General features: G+C 32.3%; 4 protein-coding genes across 6 annotated transcripts; 3 read left to right on the top strand and 1 right to left on the bottom strand.

Annotated features, from left to right (window-relative positions):
- Nucleotides 1-132: 132 nt before the first annotated feature.
- Nucleotides 133-1454, top strand: LOC107938852 (histone-lysine N-methyltransferase, H3 lysine-9 specific SUVH5). Its single transcript, XM_016872096.2, has 2 exons — nt 133-349; nt 528-1454. Exon 2 carries the CDS (start codon nt 536-538, stop codon nt 1310-1312), a length of 777 nt encoding a protein of 258 aa, XP_016727585.1. The 5' UTR covers nt 133-349; nt 528-535; the 3' UTR covers nt 1313-1454.
- Nucleotides 1455-6745: 5291 nt separating this feature from the next.
- Nucleotides 6746-10171, top strand: LOC107938872 (uncharacterized). Its single transcript, XM_016872119.2, has 5 exons — nt 6746-7297; nt 8091-8200; nt 8283-8654; nt 8730-9414; nt 9544-10171. Exons 1-5 carry the CDS (start codon nt 7051-7053, stop codon nt 9621-9623), a joined length of 1494 nt encoding a protein of 497 aa, XP_016727608.1. The 5' UTR covers nt 6746-7050; the 3' UTR covers nt 9624-10171.
- On the bottom strand, nt 9600-13627 carry LOC107938874 (probable E3 ubiquitin-protein ligase RHC1A). Of its 3 annotated transcripts, XR_005919809.1 has the most exons (5): nt 12702-13627; nt 11535-12590; nt 11324-11447; nt 10727-10799; nt 9600-10319 (listed from the first exon to the last, which is right to left on the bottom strand). XR_005919809.1 is itself a non-coding variant. In XM_016872120.2 (4 exons), exons 1-2 carry the CDS (start codon nt 13564-13566, stop codon nt 12556-12558), a joined length of 900 nt encoding a protein of 299 aa, XP_016727609.1. In that variant the 5' UTR covers nt 13567-13621; the 3' UTR covers nt 9600-10319; nt 11324-11447; nt 11535-12555. The 3 variants fall into 3 exon arrangements, 2 of the variants coding, with proteins under 2 accessions (XP_016727609.1, XP_040959341.1); XM_016872120.2 differs by lacking the exon at nt 10727-10799 and having other exon boundaries at nt 12702-13621; XM_041103407.1 differs by lacking the exon at nt 9600-10319 and having other exon boundaries at nt 10611-10799; nt 12702-13621.
- A 1308-nt stretch (nt 13628-14935) lies between these two features.
- On the top strand, nt 14936-18784 carry LOC107938875 (protein RETICULATA-RELATED 1, chloroplastic). Its single transcript, XM_016872121.2, has 8 exons — nt 14936-15438; nt 16475-16639; nt 16750-16842; nt 16930-17045; nt 17174-17272; nt 17364-17669; nt 17796-17960; nt 18087-18784. Exons 1-8 carry the CDS (start codon nt 15103-15105, stop codon nt 18373-18375), a joined length of 1569 nt encoding a protein of 522 aa, XP_016727610.1. The 5' UTR covers nt 14936-15102; the 3' UTR covers nt 18376-18784.
- The last annotated feature ends 76 nt before the right edge of the window (nt 18785-18860 follow it).

The following is an 18860-nucleotide window of genomic DNA, read 5'->3' as shown; positions in this document are numbered from 1 at the left end:
CAATACATTATGGCAGAAAATATGGTTCCCATGGGATCCATACCCAACAATTGCATCAACATATTATCACACTCTCGTCTCTAAAATAATTACCCAACAAAATGTATTAACGCTATCTTTTTTCTCATTAACCAATGTATTTAGTCGGGCCCTGATCCTCTTGTCGGGATTGACCGTTTAATGAAAATCATCTGTTTTTCCTTGCATTCCAAAAATTTTCCATCAGTTTTTTCCTTTCCGGGAAAATTTCTCCCTCATTTATACATTCCTTTCAAGGTTCTATTGATACACTCAACTCAACATTCCTTCTCTACACCTTCGTTTTTACTTGGTTCTTTTTACTCATTCTGTACGATCTCTCAACTTTATTTCAAATTTTTTCCTTTACTTCTTTTTTACAATAATCACCTCCTGTTCATGTTTTTTACAATAATTATTTCCTCACTGTTGCAATGAATTATTTTTAGCTCTTTTCTTTGTATATTTATATGTATGTAATGTAACCTTTTTTTGGGAGTGTTGTTTAGAATCAACCATGGCGGCTCTGCGTCAAAAGCTTGGAAATGGTAAGTCTTCATCGAAACTTAACAGAGCTAAAGATGGCAAAAGAGTGATACCTTGTAAAGGTCTGTTTCGTGACGACAAAGAGAAGCCTTTTACTGCAAAATGGTATGAAACTCGTCGGAATATTAAGAAAGCTTTAAGCTTTTACAGAGAGTTACTCGACAACAAACAACTATTAAACAAGCTCTGGCAAGAACATGAAAATGGTCGAAACTGGGGCTTAAAAGTTCATATAAGAGCAGCTAAGGTTGTTGTTAGGACCATGGGGAAATGGGTTAACACCAGTAAGCAAATAGGACCCATTTCAGGGACTAAAATTGGTGACCATTTTTACTGGCGAGGTGAGTTAAGTATCGTTGGGCTTCACCATGAGTTTCAAAGAGGAATAGACTACATGAAACTTATCAATGGAAAAATCCTGGCTACAAGCATCGTTGATTCCGGTCGGTACCACAACGTCGATGAGTTTTGTTCGGATAAGTTGGCCTATTGCGGCGAAGGTGACAATCCCAATAAAGATCAAAAGCTTGTACGTGGGAACCTTGCGTTGAAGAACAATATGGATGATAAAATGCCGGTAAGGGTGATTCGTAAGGTCAATGATGATGGTAGTGGTGATCGTGGGTGTAACTATAAGTTTGTTTACGATGGATTGTTTTGTGTGACTGAATATTGGAAAGAGAAAGGGAAATTTGGTAAAGAAATTTACAAGTTTTTATTAAGAAAATGTGAAGAGGGTGATAGGTGATGTTCTTTTCAAAGCTTAAATGCTCGTAGGAGAAGAATTTGGTTTTTTTACAACAAGCTTGTTGTCTTCGGTTTTAATATTTGCTTTGATCGATACATAACATTAAAAGTTTTTTTTTAATAATATATTATAGGTTTCGATTATATCTGTTTTTTTATATAATATTTATAATTATTCATAGTCTTTTATCAACCTATAAATAGAATAATAATATATTTCAACGTACTTGAATTTACGTATTCCTACATTAATAATAATACTCACAACAATCGAGTTAAGACTCAATCAATAATAATATACTTGAAAATTAATTTGCTCAAAATGCAAGTGGTAGCAGCGGCAGTGATAGAAAATTTTTTTGAAGAGCCGGAATTAAATTATATATTTTTATAATAGTAATCTATATATTTATAATTTTTAAAAGATTAAATTAAATTTTTATTATTTTATGGGTTAAAATATAATTTTACTATTACTAATTTAAAATTATATAAATTATAAATGAAAAATTTTTCCATTTCTTAAAGGTTTCATTTATTTATATATTAAAATATAATCATCTGACGTCATTGTAACATATAAATTTATTTTTTTAAATAAATTAAACAAAATTTCAATTTAATTTTTTAAAAAAGAGTTATTTATGGAATCCATAACCATTTTGGAAAGTTTTATCAATTAACTTTCTTTTTGTCTAAAAAGAGAATTTGATGAAATATTCCTTTTTTTAATTCTTTTTATCATAAGTAATGACATAATTTTAAATTTTAAAATATTTTAATTAGATTTTTTCTTTATTAAAAGAATAATAAAATTTGAATTACTGCCCCAAAAACTTTACTTAAATGGAAAGTGGTAGCTAATGGTTTAATTTTGAAAGCCTTCAAAGCTTTTTTAGTGTTCTTTTAATTTATAAATGATTAGTATCTCTTGTTGGAGTTCTTTTAAGGGATTTTATTTAATTTAGTGGTGTTTAAATTTCGGTTAAAATCGAATTAATTGATAAAATCTATCTAATTTAATCAATCGGTAGATTAATTAATTTAATTTGGTTGAAAATTAATTAATAATTTTTAAAAAATTCAATTAATACTAGTTCAATTCAGTAAGCCGCTTGAACACCTCAATTTAACGAAGGAAATGAAGATGATATAGGATGAGATAGACAATAACTAATGGTCTTATATTTAGGGGACAGTAGATTACCTTCATTTTTGATATTTCATAGTACCCACCTTTCTCTTGGCAAGATGAAAAAAAATGTCTCGGGCCTTGTTGGCACAACATTTTTCCACACCATACTAGCAAATCCACAATCTCTAATAGCATGAATTGTCGATTCCACAACAACACCACATAATTTCCCCTTTTAGTCCGCTCCTTATTTGTTGAAATATAGCTCAACGTGAAATACACATAACATATTACGATATAGCTATCATATTATCACTTAATTTATTATCTTTAATAAATAAAGTAAGATAGAATCCCCCTAAGATGTGAAAATGGCTGGATTAACAGCGCCTCGATAGTGACAACCAAAACATATATTTAGCATAGGCTTAACGGTCCAACTTTACTAAAGAGGGAAATTGTTGAAAGTTCATACAGTCACTGTTATTAATTTGATTTGATGTTGAGCAAAAGCAAGAATCACTGCTGTTATCATTATGTTTTATCTGCAAGCTTCGGCTTCACAGAGTCTTTTGACAAAAGCTGTCAACTCATCACATCATATTTTTATTTACCTACAATGAAGCCTCTCTTATAAATACCCTGAAGAGAGATAAAGAAATGATCGATTTTTTAGCACCCTAAAATCACTTTGAGCAATTGTCTTCTTGATCAGTTTGTCTTCTTGTTCTTGTTTTCGCTCTCAACCTCCATTACACCACCTTGATCTCCTCCTTGTCTTTCCCCCAGTTGAACATTATATAAAAAAAATGTCATACATAAATACAATCATATTCGACCCATAATTTAATTTATCAAGTCTAATTGTATTTATGATTTTGAGGAGAAAATGTTCTTTTGATGATTAATCTTTTTTGGGTTAATATAACTTTTAATCTCTAAACATGATAATTAGATCCACTTTAGTTCTTAAATTCTTAGTTCACTTTTATTTTAATTCATGAACTTAACAAATGTAAAAGTTTGATAATGTGGCATTTTGAGATTGTGCCACAAATCAAATTTTGATGGAATCCAAGTTCAAGAGCCAAAGTGAATGTAGTTTCCAAATTCAGGTACCAATGTGGATAAAAAAATGTAAAAACCTAAATGGACTTAATTATTAAATTTAGGGACTAAAAATTATATTAACCCTTCTTTTTTATGGGGCATTTTTTATAATGGAACCAAAAAAGTCGTGGGTTAAATAGTCCAAAAGTAAACAAGGCTGTGAAGCAATGGGTCAACAACCCGACCCACTTTGAGATTGACGGTTTGTTCATGCATTTGGTTAAGATGTTTTAGTTTCCAGCCATAAAAAAAAAATTACATTTACTAAAGGCATAATGAGTTTTTGGCCCTCCATCTTTATAAAAAAAATCATTTTAACCCTTCATTTATTTTTCGCCTCTTTTTCCTCTTAAATTTATATTTTTTGTCAAATCACCCTAAATGGATAAAAAAATAATATTTGTTAACTTTACTTACATAGTATATATGTGGATTGTCAAGTGGATAATATGACAACATTTAAATAATTTTTTAGAATTTAAAATATTAAAAATGTTTTTTTATAATTTTTTAATAATTTCAATGATTTTTAATTTTTAAAAAATATTTTTTTACTTTTTTTCTTAAAATTTTTAAATTTTAAAAAATTTAATTAAATGTTGATATGTCATCCACATGTATGTAACATCAACAAAGTTAAAAAAAGTTAATTTTTTCATTCATTTTGTGGTGATTTGACAAAAATTGCAAGGTTAAGAGTTAGAAAAGGTGAAAAGAATTTTCTCGCTACCCCTGCTTACTTTATAGCAATGTAACTAAAAAATAGCATCGGAATAAATTTAAATTTAACAAAATAATTTTAACAATATTAACAGTTGAACCTGAATTATAAAAATATGAAAAATAAAGAGACCAAATTCCTAAAAATAAAAAGTACGAAAACTAAATTTCAAATTTACTAAAAATAAAAGGACTTATGAAAAGTTAGAATTAAAAAATGTTATAAAAAATGAAAAAAAAAAGAGAGAGGAAGGTATAGTTTGTCCAATAAGCAAACACAACTACTCATGGTGTTGGTAATTAGTAGCCTAATCAAAGTAAACATCTCATTAGAATAAATCATCTCTTCATTATTATTTTAATTGATTGCAAACTAGATGCTTGACTTCTCATTGGTCCACATGTATTCCACATATTGGTCAACTTGTTAAATAAATTAAATAATGATAATGAAGAAGTTAAAGGATATGTACTTTCTACCAAGCAAGTGAAGGTGACCCATTTTCTATTTTTTTATTCCAATATTGCCCACCATTTCAATTTCATTTCTTATTGGCACCAAACTTTTTTTTTCTTTATTTTTTTAAATATATAATTATACAAAGAATGTTTGGGAAAAAAAAAGGAAAAATAGACATTTACCAAATAGCAAAATTAAAAAAAAAGTATAAATGCTTGGAGTCATTTAAATTGCTATTTTATTTGGTTTAGGAGAATGCAATTTTTATAATTAGTACATTAACTTGGTACTTAATCTATACAATATTTTATTAAAAAGGTTTGATATTCAGTGATTTGGGAAAATAATTAAATCACAAATAACTTACAACTACAACTATACATTGACAACTGAGCAGATTGAAATTAATATATATATATATAATCTTTTATTTTAACAATAATAGAATAATCTTTCTTTCTAAAATGAGATCCAGTTTACAGTATTTACATGGAAAGTTCTAATTAGGGATGTTTACAGTTCGGTTGAAATCGAATTTAGTTCAATCGAAAGTTGATTAATGATTTTTTGAAATTTCGATTTTTAATTAATTCGATTTGAAATTAGGTAATTAACCTAATTAACTGAATTAAAAAATATATTATATATATAGCCCATCCCTAATTTAAAGTTTTTTGAATTATTAAAAAAATGAACATTAGTAATGTATTTTTATATATATATTTTATACTTATTTTAATTAAAAGACAAAAACATATAAATTCCGGTTTGGTATTTTGGTTAATGTATTTTGAAAAAAACTTCGGCTTGATTAACGGTTAAAAGTTTTTACATTTCAGGTAATTCGATTAATAATAATTTGATTCGAGTATTAACTGTTCAAACCCTAAATACTAATTGCTAAATGAATTAAAAGACAAGTAAATAAAAAAAAAACAAAAAAAAACTTGGATGTGTATAATATAAATTACTCCAAGAATTATAATTTATAATTACACCATTAATTATAATTAGAATTAAATATATGTCTTTTTATAATTTTATTTTAGAAGAAAAATAATTATTCATAGTATTATATATAATAATGTTTTGAAGTTATAATTAAAATTCGGAAAGTGACTTATGTGTAATAAAAATCAATCAATACAATGTATAAATCAACTACAACTATAATTAATATATTTGTATATTTATAATTAGAATTGAATTATTATAATACATGAGTATATGAGCCGATAATAAAGATATATTCAAATTTATATCGGGATAAATTTTGACACGATTTATACGTATAATAAGACTTAAAATCATAATAAAATTTAAGCTTAGGACTCACACATGCATAAATATATATTTCGAAAGTTTGAAAGTTTTCATTTAAGTCACCGAGCTATTAAAATTGTTGTTGTATGGTATTCTGTGTTCACACTATCTACACCAACCGAAAACTCTCATTGCCTTCTTTTCTACAGTTCAGTTTTTTTCATGAAATAACTTTCTTCTCCTGTCTCCAAAATTGACTGTTAGATTGACTTGAATCTAAAGCATGTTCTTTTTCTCTTCGATAGGTACCAATCTATTATACCTTTAAAAATAAAACTTAACAACTCTATGACTTATATACAAATTTCAAATAGTCTATTGACTTAAATAAAAATTTTAAATAGTTTAATGTATTTTATAATATTTTAAAATTGAATGACCAAAACGTAAAATTATTAATAATTTAATTAGTAATTTATAAAATAATAAAATAATTAATATTTTTGATAATTTTATTTTAAAATAAAAAAAAGTGTTATAAAAAGAAAAGAATGAGATATATAGGCTATACACGTTGCTTTATATTTTCCCTTATTTTCTCTTCCCTCTTCGGCTTGCCAACAAAAAAGGTAATTTAAAATTGACTTTAAAAAGAGTCCTTATTCCAGTCGGTGCGTCAATTTTAGTAGAAAAATTTAGATAAAAGATTAAAAAACCGTTTAAATTCAAAAATTAAATTAAATTAAAAAAAGGAGAGACAGAGAGGGAAAAAAAAAAAGATGAGTGTTGTAAAAAATTCAGCACTAGTTAATACACAGAGAGAGAAAGAAGGGCATATGCATTGCCCACCATTAACGCTTGCCTATCAATCCACACCCTTTGCAAAGCTATTATTTGGTGGTGGTGGTGTTGTTGTTGTTGGTGAGTGGAGATTTACAGATAGAGAAAGAGATTGAAAAAGAAGACGAAGAAGAAAAGTACCCAAAGTTAGAAATTTCATTGGTTTTCTTTTTTTGTGATTTTTTTGGGTTCTTCTCCAGATGCTCTTTCAATGGGGAAAAATGAGGACCCCAATCTACAGCAACAAAGAGAACAGAGCCTTGAATCAGGGAACAATGAAGGGCATTCGAGATTCTTGTGTGGGATGGTTTTGTCGAGGATTTCCAATGAGTTTAGTTTCAGATGTGTTTTTGTTTTGTTCCTTAGCTTGTCGGTTTTGTTGCCCGGGATCTTTTGGATCCTCCCTTTTCGTTCTTCAAACTCTGGGTTTGAAGCTAAGCTAGCTATTAAGCTCAGCGGTAAAAACTTCTTCTTTGAAAATTTAGTTTCTCTTGTTCTTTGTGTAATTAGGGTTTAATTTTGAAATGTTTATTTTGTTTTAATTAACGGGTATGTTGATTTTCATTGCATTTGTTTCGGGTTTAATTCAGATCTTTAATTGTTGAGAACTATTTGGTATTTTCCCCTCATTGATGTCTCATTTACCTTGTAATTATGTTTCAACTTTCAATTAGGAATTTTTGATTGCCCCTGTTGTAAATTGACTATTGAAATTTCATTGATCCCTAGGTACTTGTAAATGACTTAGAGATCCAAAATTGATTTGGATCTAACTCGAGTGTCAATTGAAGACTTGAACATAAGTTTTCCGCCGATTTTGCCTTGTTGTTTTGTTGGATGATATCGGCAGAGGCCGAAAGGGGCATACATTTGTTTAACCTTCTTCTACAATTTCATTGACAAGATGTTCATTTTTATTGCTGTTTGTTTTTATGACAAAAATGTGGTTCCAATTAAGATTGTATCATAGGAAGTGATTGTTTTACTATATTTAGAGCATTTCTCCTTTTAGCAATAGGTGCAAACACTTTATGGTTTGGTTCAATGCTTTCTTCCCCTTATCTTATAAATAAAAGTGTCAAATTTATGAGACAAGAGCTATGTTTTCTTGTTTTTCATACCTTGAAATGATCACTGGTTGATCACATACAAATGGATGATTTAATGTCATGCCATTATATGAGTAATCGTTTCTTTTTTTGAATTCAATGGTGTTTACATCACAATGAATGACCTTTTTTTCCTTTGCAGCCCCAGTTCATGCATGTTTTACACTTCAAAAACCAGTTTCTGAGCTTGTTGATCATATTCAAAAGTTGGAGTATGATATCTATGAAGAAATAGGTGTTCTGGATACCAAGGTTTCGGTCTTAACTTCTTTCGTCACATATATTTACCTCTATATTACGTGAAAAGTTTATCTAAAAGCTACTCATTCAACAGGTGGCTATCTTATCCATGCGTCCATCGGGTGAATCTAACTCTACTAATGTCGTGTTTGGTTTTCTTTCCAATCCCGTGCATCGTCCGATAAGTCCAGTAGCCCTTAGCGTGCTGAGATCATCTTTAATCGAGCTGTTCCTCAGGCGATCCAATCTGACTTTGACAACTCCGATTTTTGGACAGCCTTCCAAGTTTGAGATTTTAAAGTTTCGTGGGGGCATCACTGTAATTCCTGTACAATCTGCTTCCATATTTCAGATAACCCAGTTTCTATTTAACTTTACACTGTATAACTCGATATCTGAAATTGAACACAAATGCATCGAGTTAAGGGATCAGCTGAAGTACGGTCTACATTTGAGGTCTTATGAGGTATGGTAAACTCGAACTAGCTGCTTCATTTTGTGTTATGTGTTAATAACTGCATCTTTTATTTGTTTGTTGCAGAACTTGTTTGTGCGATTAACGAACAAAAATGGCTCCACAATGTCGTCGCCAGTCATAGTTCAGGCTTCGGTGATGGATAGTTTTGGTAACATGCTGCCTCAGAGATTAAAGCAGTTGGCTCAAACCATCACGCACTCTCCTGCAAGGAATCTCGGTCTCAATAACTCGGACTTTGGTAAAGTTAAAAGCATTAGCTTATCATCTTATTTGAAGGGTACACTTCATGCTAGCCCTCCCACTCCTTCACCGACTTCAGCTCCACAGCCATCTATTTCACTGCATCCTAATTTTGCTCCAACTCACCCGCCAAGATTGTCACCCAAGATTCATCGTTTTCCGCCTTGCCCTAAGTGCAATACTGCTTCTCCATCTGCTCATCGTCCCCTTCATTCGCCAGCTCCCACTCCTCCAATCTCTCCTGCATCTTCTAGTGTAGTGGCACATCCCCCTCCCCCTTGTCCGTACTCTCATCCCGCAGTTCCACCAAGTCCTCCATCCAAATCCTATTCTAACGTAATTCCTAAGCACCCACCGTTAATGAGCCCCCGATCACAGTTGTCCCCCCCAAATCTACCACCAATAGCTTCAGTGTCTTATGGGTCTCGTCCAGGCCAAGGTATGGAGCACACAAAAGGGCCAGTTGCTGCACCGGTTGCTAAGTCTCCAACAGTGCAATCTCCGTCATGTAAGTATCTATGCAAAGTGAAACTACACGATTCTGCTTATGTTCTCTTATAGCATTCGTTGAGATTCAATCAGTTGGACATGCATTTTAGCTTATTGTAATGACTGTTTTCATGATTGTTGTCTGCAGCCGTAGCAGTACGTGTTTCCCTCAAGGAATTCCATTTATTAGGAGTATTGGGTGTCTTAATCTTTCATCAACTTTTATGATCGAATAGATCCATTCTGTCCCTACCACCCGAAGTTCCCGAAAGACCGTGGCAGGTGATGTTCACTTCCCAGTTTTGATATATATGGCATTGATGGTAGAGAAACCATGTGTGAATAACCCGAAACCGTCAAAAGATTTCCCTTTTCCTTCAGTTAAAGCAGTCAACATATATATGTGAACGAGATGGACACATGAACAACTGGTCGAAGCCGGAAAGTTGGCAGGCCACATCTTACTTCACTTACGACGTCGTTACAAAAGAAAACACAGGATGTTTTTTCCCAAAGGGAATAACTTCTGAACATGGTTTGACTACTTAAGAAACCGGCAGTAACTCGTCGGTTTCAACGAGAACCATCTCTCATATTTAAGTGTAAAGAACATTTTGGTTCATTTTGAGCAACTATAATGTAGGATTAAAAGGCGAAATGTAAAAACTAGTGTTTTATAATACACTGAAGGAAATATGTTGAAAAAGAAAGTATATTTTGAATTTTGGATGTTGAATAGCTTCATGTAATGAATGGAATAAATACAAATTCATGAACATGGAATGGTTCATATTACAAATTGGTCCATTCAGGTCTATGTTTTCTTAAGAGTGGTGCTTGGCAGGTCCAAGTTGGTGTATCCATGCTGGTCCTAGCTGGCTCAGGACATTGCTTGTCTAACCAGCAAGTCAAAGACAGCACAACCTAGACAAAACAAAGGAGTGTCATATGAAATAAATTAATTGACCGGTTTAGATTTTAATTTATCTAATTGGTTGGTTAGGTTGGCCTATTAAGTTGGTTCAAATTTCTCTTTCATAGAAGTTGGTTTGGGTATGATATATTTATACTACAAAAATATCTTAAAATAAAAAATATATATAAATATTAGAAGTTTGTTTAAGTTTATTAAAATGGTTATGAATTTTTTCAAGAGCTTATAAAACTGAATTAATTATCATAAATGATTTGACGTTTATATTTTTTGCCAATTTTTTTTTTGATAACAAGGAAACAGTTAAAGAGCGTTAATAAGAATTAAATTAACTAGTCAAATTAATCGTAAGATGAAAATCACTCTTGAGAAGCTCCCTTAGAAGGGGTGGGCGCACCCTGAATATATGCATCTCATCATAACTCCCTTTACCAAATTTAGCCATCCAATCAGCTACTTTGTTATAATTCCTGAAGACGTATCGAAGCCGTACCATCCAATTGCAACATAAGAGTTGTTTGATTAGATGTAACTCAGATAGCATAAAATGGTTTCAATTGCTAAAGCATTATCACATTCCAAGATCAGTTGCCTATATCCCATTTTTTGTCAATTTGATCAGAGGGTAATTGTGGTTATTAATTTATAAAAGAAAATCATATAGCTTTTTTTAATGGAAAAATATTTATTTTTAATAATATTGGCACGATAATCTATATAATAATTTATGTAAAATTTTTACTGACAGGGTATTATTTATTTTATATGCTATGTTAATAAATAATTTAAAAAATATAAAAATTTTAAAATTTAATATATATAAAGTTAATAAAAATTCAAAAAGATTATTATGAACTATACGTGGAGGTGTTTAAAAATTTAAAATTTTAGTAATATTTGTATTAAATTTATTCGATTCTTTTTTAAATTAATGATTAAGTTAATAAAAATGTAAATATTAAAAATTAAATTAAATTTAAATTGATTTGCTTACCCAATAAACTGTCTGCAGAGGCTTTCCAAAGGAACATGAAGAGTGAAATCATCATTTGTAAATTGAAAAAATTGTTGATTTCCCATGAAAGCTGGAAGTTGTTTAAAAGCATACACCTTTCAATCTAAGATGAGAGAATTAAAAGAACAATCAATCTTTTTTTTTTTTTCTCCTTTTGACGGAAGGAAGTGGAAAGAAAGGGAGTGAGTACCTTGTTGGATAAGGAACCCTAAGGCGGAGCTGGTGGCGGAGATAAGCTGCTGTGGTGATAACATTGGCGCCTTTGGTTCCAGCTTTGATGATGGTGATGCTGGTACCAGCTCCCATAAGTCCCACCGGAGGTGTGGTGATAACCTCTTATTATTTTTTTTATGGTTACTTTTCGTGTATTGAAATTTAGTCTTTTTACTTTTATTTGTAGAAATTTAATCTTTTTACTTTTTAAATTTTAAAATTCGAGTCAAATTGCTGACGATTAAATTTCTTTTATCAAATTCATCTGTGTTACATTTTGAAATGAGAGAAAAAATTTCACTTAGTAACCTTATAATAGAAAAACGAGGTTGTAGTTAACTTGAATTTGACAAAAGATTTTTAATAGTGTTAAAAGTTTGACTTACATTTTTAAATCTAAAAGTAAAGGGATCAAATTCCTTAAAATAAAAGTGAAAGAACTAAATTTCAAATGTTTAAAAAATATAAGGACTTGGAGATATTTTCACATTTTACATATATATTTTTATTATTTGTGTTTTTTTTTTAATTTATTAATGAAATGTTTAATAAATGACTATACTATATAACATTAAATCTAGCAGTGGGGACTTTAATGAATATTTACATAAATATCTCCTTTCCTGCAAGAACTAACTATAAGATAACAAGCATATACTATTTTTTTTTTTTTTGGTCTTCATCTGTTAAGAAACTGCAAATATATAAGAACCCAATTAAAAAAAAAATACTAACAACAAAAACAAAATCATGAAAAAAATGAAAAATTTATGATTTTTCTTTGCTGAAGTACTGAAAATTGGAACATTTTGCAGAACAGACATACCAGTTAAAGCTCCAATATATCTTGTAGTAATTTTTTTGCCATCAATGTAGTCTTAAATGTTAGTATATAATAGAAAGTCTATATATATATATATATATACATACCTGCCTTGTAATGTGTTGAAATTATTACCAAAGTTTGCAGGCTGTTGATATATTTAAAGACAGTGAAGCTATAAAATGAACCATGATGGCCACCATGAGCTTGCTGTGGATTAATCACTTGTAAATGTTAGTAATACATGTATATATGTATATGTATATATATACGTAAAAACCATAAACATGTAATAGATTAAGCTCTGGCAATAGATCCTACATTCGCGAGTGAAATTATTTGTATTGAATCTGCTATCGAGGAAATCAATATATCGTTGTGTCCAATGAGAGAATGCACGAAATGGCCTAGAAGAAAGGAACTGAGTTCGTAACCAGGTTAATCCGTTTGCCAGATCGTCGGCCCCGAAACCGATGTCACGAAAAACGACATCATCGGTCGTGGGATCGGTGTCGTCTTTGATCTCGTAGCGACAAACGGGGCAGGTGTTGTGAATGCTCAACCAAGGGACGATACAATCGGAATGATACAAGTGCTTGCATGGTAACTCTCGTGCTTCTCCGCTAATCTCGAACTCATCCTTACAAATAGGACAATGTGTAGCGTTGGTAAGGTGGTATTCGGTGATTATCACCACCGGCAAGGCCTCGATGGCTGACGCAGCTGCCGGTGGTGGACCCGGCCTATCGTCTTCCGTTAAGCCTTCGAGTAAACCATCCAAGTCGTCGTTGCTGACTGTATCTCGGGGTGCAACGATAGGACTCGGCTGCGGTCGTGGTGGTTCGACGAGAGTGACCCAAGGTCCAGTTTCAGGAATTGGTCGATCCCGACGAGCTCTTACACTTTGCCGCGGCCTGGTGGTGTCAAGAGCGGCGGCCAAAGTATCTAATAACCTACGAGTGGTTTCATACGGTTCAAGGCCGTGATTAACTCTAAGTCTAGGCGTTGAAACATCAAGCTCTTGATGAAGTTGACGAAAACAATAAGGACAACAAGGTTCAAAAACATTTGAATTTGAAAACCTTACGGTTCGTTGACAATGGAGACACCAGAAAAAATGGTAGGTTCGCATCCTTCGGACACCGTTTACTGTAACACCAGGACGACGATGGCTGTTCAAAGACATGTTTTTTCTTTTGGCTATGAAAATGGGGATTAACTGTGTGTTTTGGAAATGGGATTTTTTCAGATTATGGAAGAAGAATTCATCTCTCTTTATATACGTAATGTGAAGGGGAAAAAGAATATCTTGTAGACATGCAACAAGGGATTCCTTTTTTCTCTTTTTCCTTGATTTGTATTTGTTAATTAAAATTTTTCCCAGTTTTGTCTAACTTGTAGGAAATGTTAAGGATGATTGATAATTGATGTTAACTCGTTGTATAGTTTTTGTTTTCTCATTACAATTAATAAAAAATAGGTATAATGATAACTTTAGTCCTTAATGTTTTTCATCTTTTTCATTTTAGTGCTAATTTCTTTTATCAGTTTGGTTCTCAATTTCCAAAATTTAGTGAAATTGCAGTTAAATTTAGTGAAATTGCAGTTTTTTAAATGGAAAAGTTGTCCAGATCATGCAAATTTTAGCCGTACCCAAGTGATAACTTGTGTGATAATTCTCAACATTTTTTTAATAACAATGAAATACATGTAAACTATTACATTCGTTGGCATCAAAATTGTAACAGCTCAATAAACATAACGAAACAATTTGACCGAATTTTGAAAGAAAAGAGCCAAGGTGATAAAAAAAAAGAATTAGGATTAAAACGATAAAATAGGTAAAATATTTAGAGTTAAATTTAACATTATATCATATAAAATTCCGTCATAATTACCGATTAATTATGTATATTATTTTAACTCCAAAATATAAATTGGCCTCAAAATTTTAAAATATTCTAATTTAGTTCTTAAAGTATCATGATCTTGAGACTTTTGTCGAACTAACTATTAGCTTGAGTATAAAATATTAATTTAAATATGACATGGAGTATATTAAAATATATGGATCAAATTATAAATAGATATGTCATGTTAAAAAATAAGAAATAATCATTATAAATTTTGTTAACACATTATTTTTTAATGTGTAAGTCCAAATTGTTCGTGCGATAGATACACGTATTTATAATTTAATTAGTATACTCCACATCGGATTTAAACTACATTTAACTCCCAAAATGATGGCTAAGCTGACTAGGGTTCCGACTGAGAGAATGCTAATATTTTAATAATTCAATTAGAATGTATTGTAGTTGAGGGACCAATTTAAAATTCGAATGATAATTTGGGACACTTGGCGGAATTAATCCTAAAGGATTAAATTGTAAATTCAAGCCCAAACAAATTGGTGCTGAAATTTATAGTTTCACTTCCTTTGGCATGGCCCAAGAAAATGAGTCCACAACTCGACAAAACGACATGACCCAAACTCATGGAGCCGGCTAATTCTACTCCTTAAAAACTCACCCGAGTCAACTCAGTTATGCCAATCTGATTGGGTTGGGTTGGGTTTGGTCTGGCTTGTAATCGGCAAAACAATCCATCAAAAAACCCCACCAATCCCTTCATTTCCCGTTCTCTTGGCTTTCTCTCCCTCTCGTGAGAGGGAAAAATATAACCAACCAACTTTCTCGCCATCCAAACACCAAAAAGGAAAATGTCTTATATAGTATTCCAAACCTCTCAACTTCCCAAGACGTTGTTATTAAAACCGAGTCTACCACCTCCGGTTCATCCTTTATCAGGTAAACTTAGAAAGAATCTTACGGTGGTGAAATGTTCGTCTTCTTCTTTAATTGACGGTGGAGATTCCTCCGTCGCTGCTCTCGAGCGATGTTTCTCGGCACCACCGGCTCCAGTGGAGACTGGTTCTTCAGGTTCAGGTGAGGTTGGACCGGTTATGAAAGGAGGAAAATACGGTGCGTTTGGTGCGGTTACTTTGGAGAAAGGGAAGCTTGATATGTCTCAGAAACAGTCAACGTCTAGCCCTGAGGTTGGATTTTAAAATTTTAGCTTTAGCTTAATAAGTGTTAATTAAGCCTAATTTTAGAAAGGGATACGAAGTCCTCTTGAAGTTTAGCTTAATTGAGCTTAATTTCTAAGTTAATTGCTTAGAATTTAGGTATTAAAACTTTAGGAGTATTTTAAGACTGAATTATATTTTTAATTAACGATAGAAGGCACTTTCATAAGATTTTTAATATATAGAGAATGAATAGAAATGCAGAATTTAGCCTATTTCTGTTATTTAAGCTTAAAGAAACTAACAGAGTAACTTTCTGCTAGAAGGTCTTCATATTTTCGTTAAATTAGTGAAATTTGAACTGTTTATCTTTCAAAACTTGGGGTTTTAAATATTAGTTTAGGGTCCTTAAAACCTTCTACCAAAAAGTTTATCTTTCAATTCAATTGATTGGATGTAACCACGTTCTAATTGATATGTTTTAACTAGATGTTCTATCTGACAGAGCCTAGCATATATCATAATAAAGCTTGATTTTTCTCAAGTTAAACTAGCTTAATAGACTATTACTATTCCATCCTTGCAATTCTTCATTATTGTGTGCAAGATAGGAAAAAGGCCCTACAACATACAATGATGAAAATTGAATATGTTTCGTGCCTTTTGGTGTTATCTTTGTAGAACTCTTTAAGTTAAACGTTTGCATTGTTAAATTAGGAACAAAGTTAATTTTGTTTGAATTTAATGTTTTTAAATATCCTACCTACTTGTGATTCGGCATGCATGATTTACATATGAAATTGAATACAGGGTTAGTTATGCACCAGGCATCTGTATGTGCGTGTATATATATATGCTACTGTTTGTCGGTTGAGTATGAGGATTTGGGTTTAGATGCTTGGCTTATGAACCTCAAGAAATTAGTTGCTAGTGTTTTCAGCACGTGGTTCGGTTTTTTAAATTGTAAATCAGATGTTTATTTCTTGGAGTTGCTTATTATTATTTGTTTCCTTGATGACTTTGTCCAAAAATTTGGAAGGATCAACTAATATGTTTGAAATTACAGCTTGCAACTGGGGGAGGTGGTGGAGATATTGGAAAGAAAATTAATCATGGAGGTGGAGATGGAGGTGATGATGATGGAGATGATGATGATTATTTTGATGACTTTGATGATGATGGGGAGGGCGATGAGGATGGACTCTTTAGAAGGCGGATGTTTCTGGAAGAGGTAAGAGATCAAAGTCTAGCAGATTCATTATACATATTTAATGACTTAATCAAATGCTTAAAGGATAAATATACACTTGAATTGTTTATTTTCCATTGTTTTCTTTCCAGCTTTTTGATCGAAAATTTGTAGATGCTGTATTGAATGAGTGGCACAAGACAATGATGGACTTGCCTGCTGGCTTCCGACAAGCTTATGAAATGGTTTAGTAACTTTTCTTATTGCTTTATCGCACGGTGAAGAACTTAGTTTATTGTATCAGATGCTGATTACGGCTTTTTTACCTACAGGGATTGGTCAGTTCAGCACAAATGGTAAAGTTCTTGGCAATTAATGCCAGACCAACCACCAGTCGATTTATTTCTCGAACACTCCCACAGGCAATGTCTCGGGCATTTATTGGCAGGTAATCCCTGATATGCTCATATTCACCTCTTAAGGATGTCTCCAGCAATCTGAATGAAATGAATATTTGATCACAGCGTATCGTTGAACTTGTCATATATGCTTATGCACAATCTTTTCTATTCCCAGGATGCTTGCAGATCCTGCCATTTTATACAGGCTTCTTTTAGAAGAGGTTGCTACTATTGGTTCTTCTGTTTGGTGGGAGTTGAAGAATCGAAAGGATAGGTGGTTTCAAATACCATGACGAGATTCATGCTTGCCCTTTTTATCAATTTCAGTAAATTATACTAATAGACTTGCTTCACCTTGTCTACAGGATTAAGCAAGAATGGGATCTAGCACTTATGAATGTTCTCACAGTGGCAGCTTGCAATGCTCTTGTAGTTTGGTCTCTTGCTCCTTGTCGTTCTTACGGCAACACCTTCCGGTTTGACTTGCAAAACACATTACAGAAGCTTCCCAACAATATATTTGAAAAGAGTTACCCACTTAGAGAATTTGACTTGCAAAAGAGAATCCATTCTCTATTCTACAAGGCTGCCGAGTTGTGTATTGTTGGATTAGCTGCTGGAGCAGCGCAAGGCTCTTTGTCGAATTTTCTGGCTAGTAAAAAGAAGGAAAAGTAAGTATATTTGAGTAAATCTTCAGTTATCCTTTTGTTCCATTTATTTGGAAAGAAAATTTTCTCTCTGTTTGGGGGGCTTCTTTTACTTGATGCATTAATGGTGGCCTTTTTTACTGTTGGCAGGTTATCTGTGTCAATTCCGTCTGTGAGTACCAACGCACTTGGTTATGGTGCTTTTCTCGGACTCTATGCAAACCTTAGATATCAGCTTTTATGTGGATTTGATCAAGCAATGGTCAATTATTTTGATGTCATTGGTGTAGCTTTGTTCTTCAGCACAGCTTTAAGGTCTAGTATATTGCATCATTTCGAAAATTTCTAAATCGATTTCTTTTACACTTGGAACTCTTCGGCGTTTATGACGTAAATGGAGGTTGTGGTATCTTTTTGCCTCACCAAACTGGTTCTATGCAGGGTCTTGAATGTTCAATTAGGAGAGAGATCGAGGCTGGCTTGGCTAGGTGTCGAGGTGGATCCGCTGGTTCAGTCAGATGACCTCTTGAAGGCTTACAACAGACCTTCTGAGGATGGAACTAGGTCATCCTCTAAATGGTTCATATCAAAGAATGCCATTGTTTCTGGTCTTGGACTTCTTGGCATCAAACAAGGAAACCTTGAATCTGTTGCCGATGGGGAAACTGGAGCTTTGAAGCCCCGGAGAAAGAGGATTGTCCGGAAGAAGGTAACTGCACGCACTACATAGCTACCTGACATAAATTAGCATTTCTGTCCGATTTTGCTGCTTGATGGAGTGAATTCAATATGAAAAGAACCTCCACAAGGTTTGGACTTGCTACGATTTATGTCTAGTGTGGATTACCGGCTTATTAACCGTGACTTGTAGATTATTTTGGGGACGAGTTCTTGAGTACATGTTAAACATTTATCATATTCAATGAAGTGTTATACTCTGAGTTGAGTCCTTAATAAGTTAAATTGCAAGGGATATTTTTTTGGGAAGATATTTTAGTTCTTAGATGAATGATACTAGAGAATCGTGTAGTTTGATTGTTCAATTAGTTTCTTTATATGTTTTTAGAGTAGGAAGGCATAAATAAACTGTTTCCTCATTGTATCTGTTGGCTTACATTGCAATTTTGAATTTTCTGTAATTGTTATTTAGCTTGTCTTTTGCTTGTTGCCCTTTCTTTTTTCCGAAGACTATTAATGGATTTGGGGTGTGGTGAA

This window comes from Gossypium hirsutum, chromosome A03, assembly GCF_007990345.1.
Source record: "Gossypium hirsutum isolate 1008001.06 chromosome A03, Gossypium_hirsutum_v2.1, whole genome shotgun sequence".
Lineage (NCBI taxonomy): Eukaryota > Viridiplantae > Streptophyta > Magnoliopsida > Malvales > Malvaceae > Gossypium > Gossypium hirsutum.
Note: the sequence above shows the minus strand (reverse complement) of the source record. Positions and strands in the feature narration are given on the sequence as shown.

Bases quoted from the DNA above. Each gene is read 5' to 3' on its own strand.
- LOC107938852 (XM_016872096.2), top strand. From the start codon at position 536: ATGGCGGCTCTGCGTCAAAAGCTTGGAAATGGTAAGTCTTCATCGAAA.
- LOC107938875 (XM_016872121.2), top strand. From the start codon at position 15,103: ATGTCTTATATAGTATTCCAAACCTCTCAACTTCCCAAGACGTTGTTA. The intron at 16,843-16,929 runs GTTTAGTAACTT...TTTTACCTACAG, and splicing joins TCCGACAAGCTTATGAAATG to GGATTGGTCAGTTCAGCACA. The intron at 17,273-17,363 runs GTGGTTTCAAAT...CCTTGTCTACAG, and splicing joins TTGAAGAATCGAAAGGATAG to GATTAAGCAAGAATGGGATC.
- LOC107938874 (XM_016872120.2), bottom strand. From the start codon at position 13,566: ATGTCTTTGAACAGCCATCGTCGTCCTGGTGTTACAGTAAACGGTGTC. The intron at 12,591-12,701 runs GTAGGATCTATT...ATTAATCCACAG, and splicing joins AAATAATTTCACTCGCGAAT to CAAGCTCATGGTGGCCATCA.
- LOC107938872 (XM_016872119.2), top strand. From the start codon at position 7,051: ATGGGGAAAAATGAGGACCCCAATCTACAGCAACAAAGAGAACAGAGC. The intron at 8,201-8,282 runs GTTTCGGTCTTA...CTCATTCAACAG, and splicing joins TAGGTGTTCTGGATACCAAG to GTGGCTATCTTATCCATGCG. The intron at 9,415-9,543 runs GTAAGTATCTAT...TGTTGTCTGCAG, and splicing joins AACAGTGCAATCTCCGTCAT to CCGTAGCAGTACGTGTTTCC.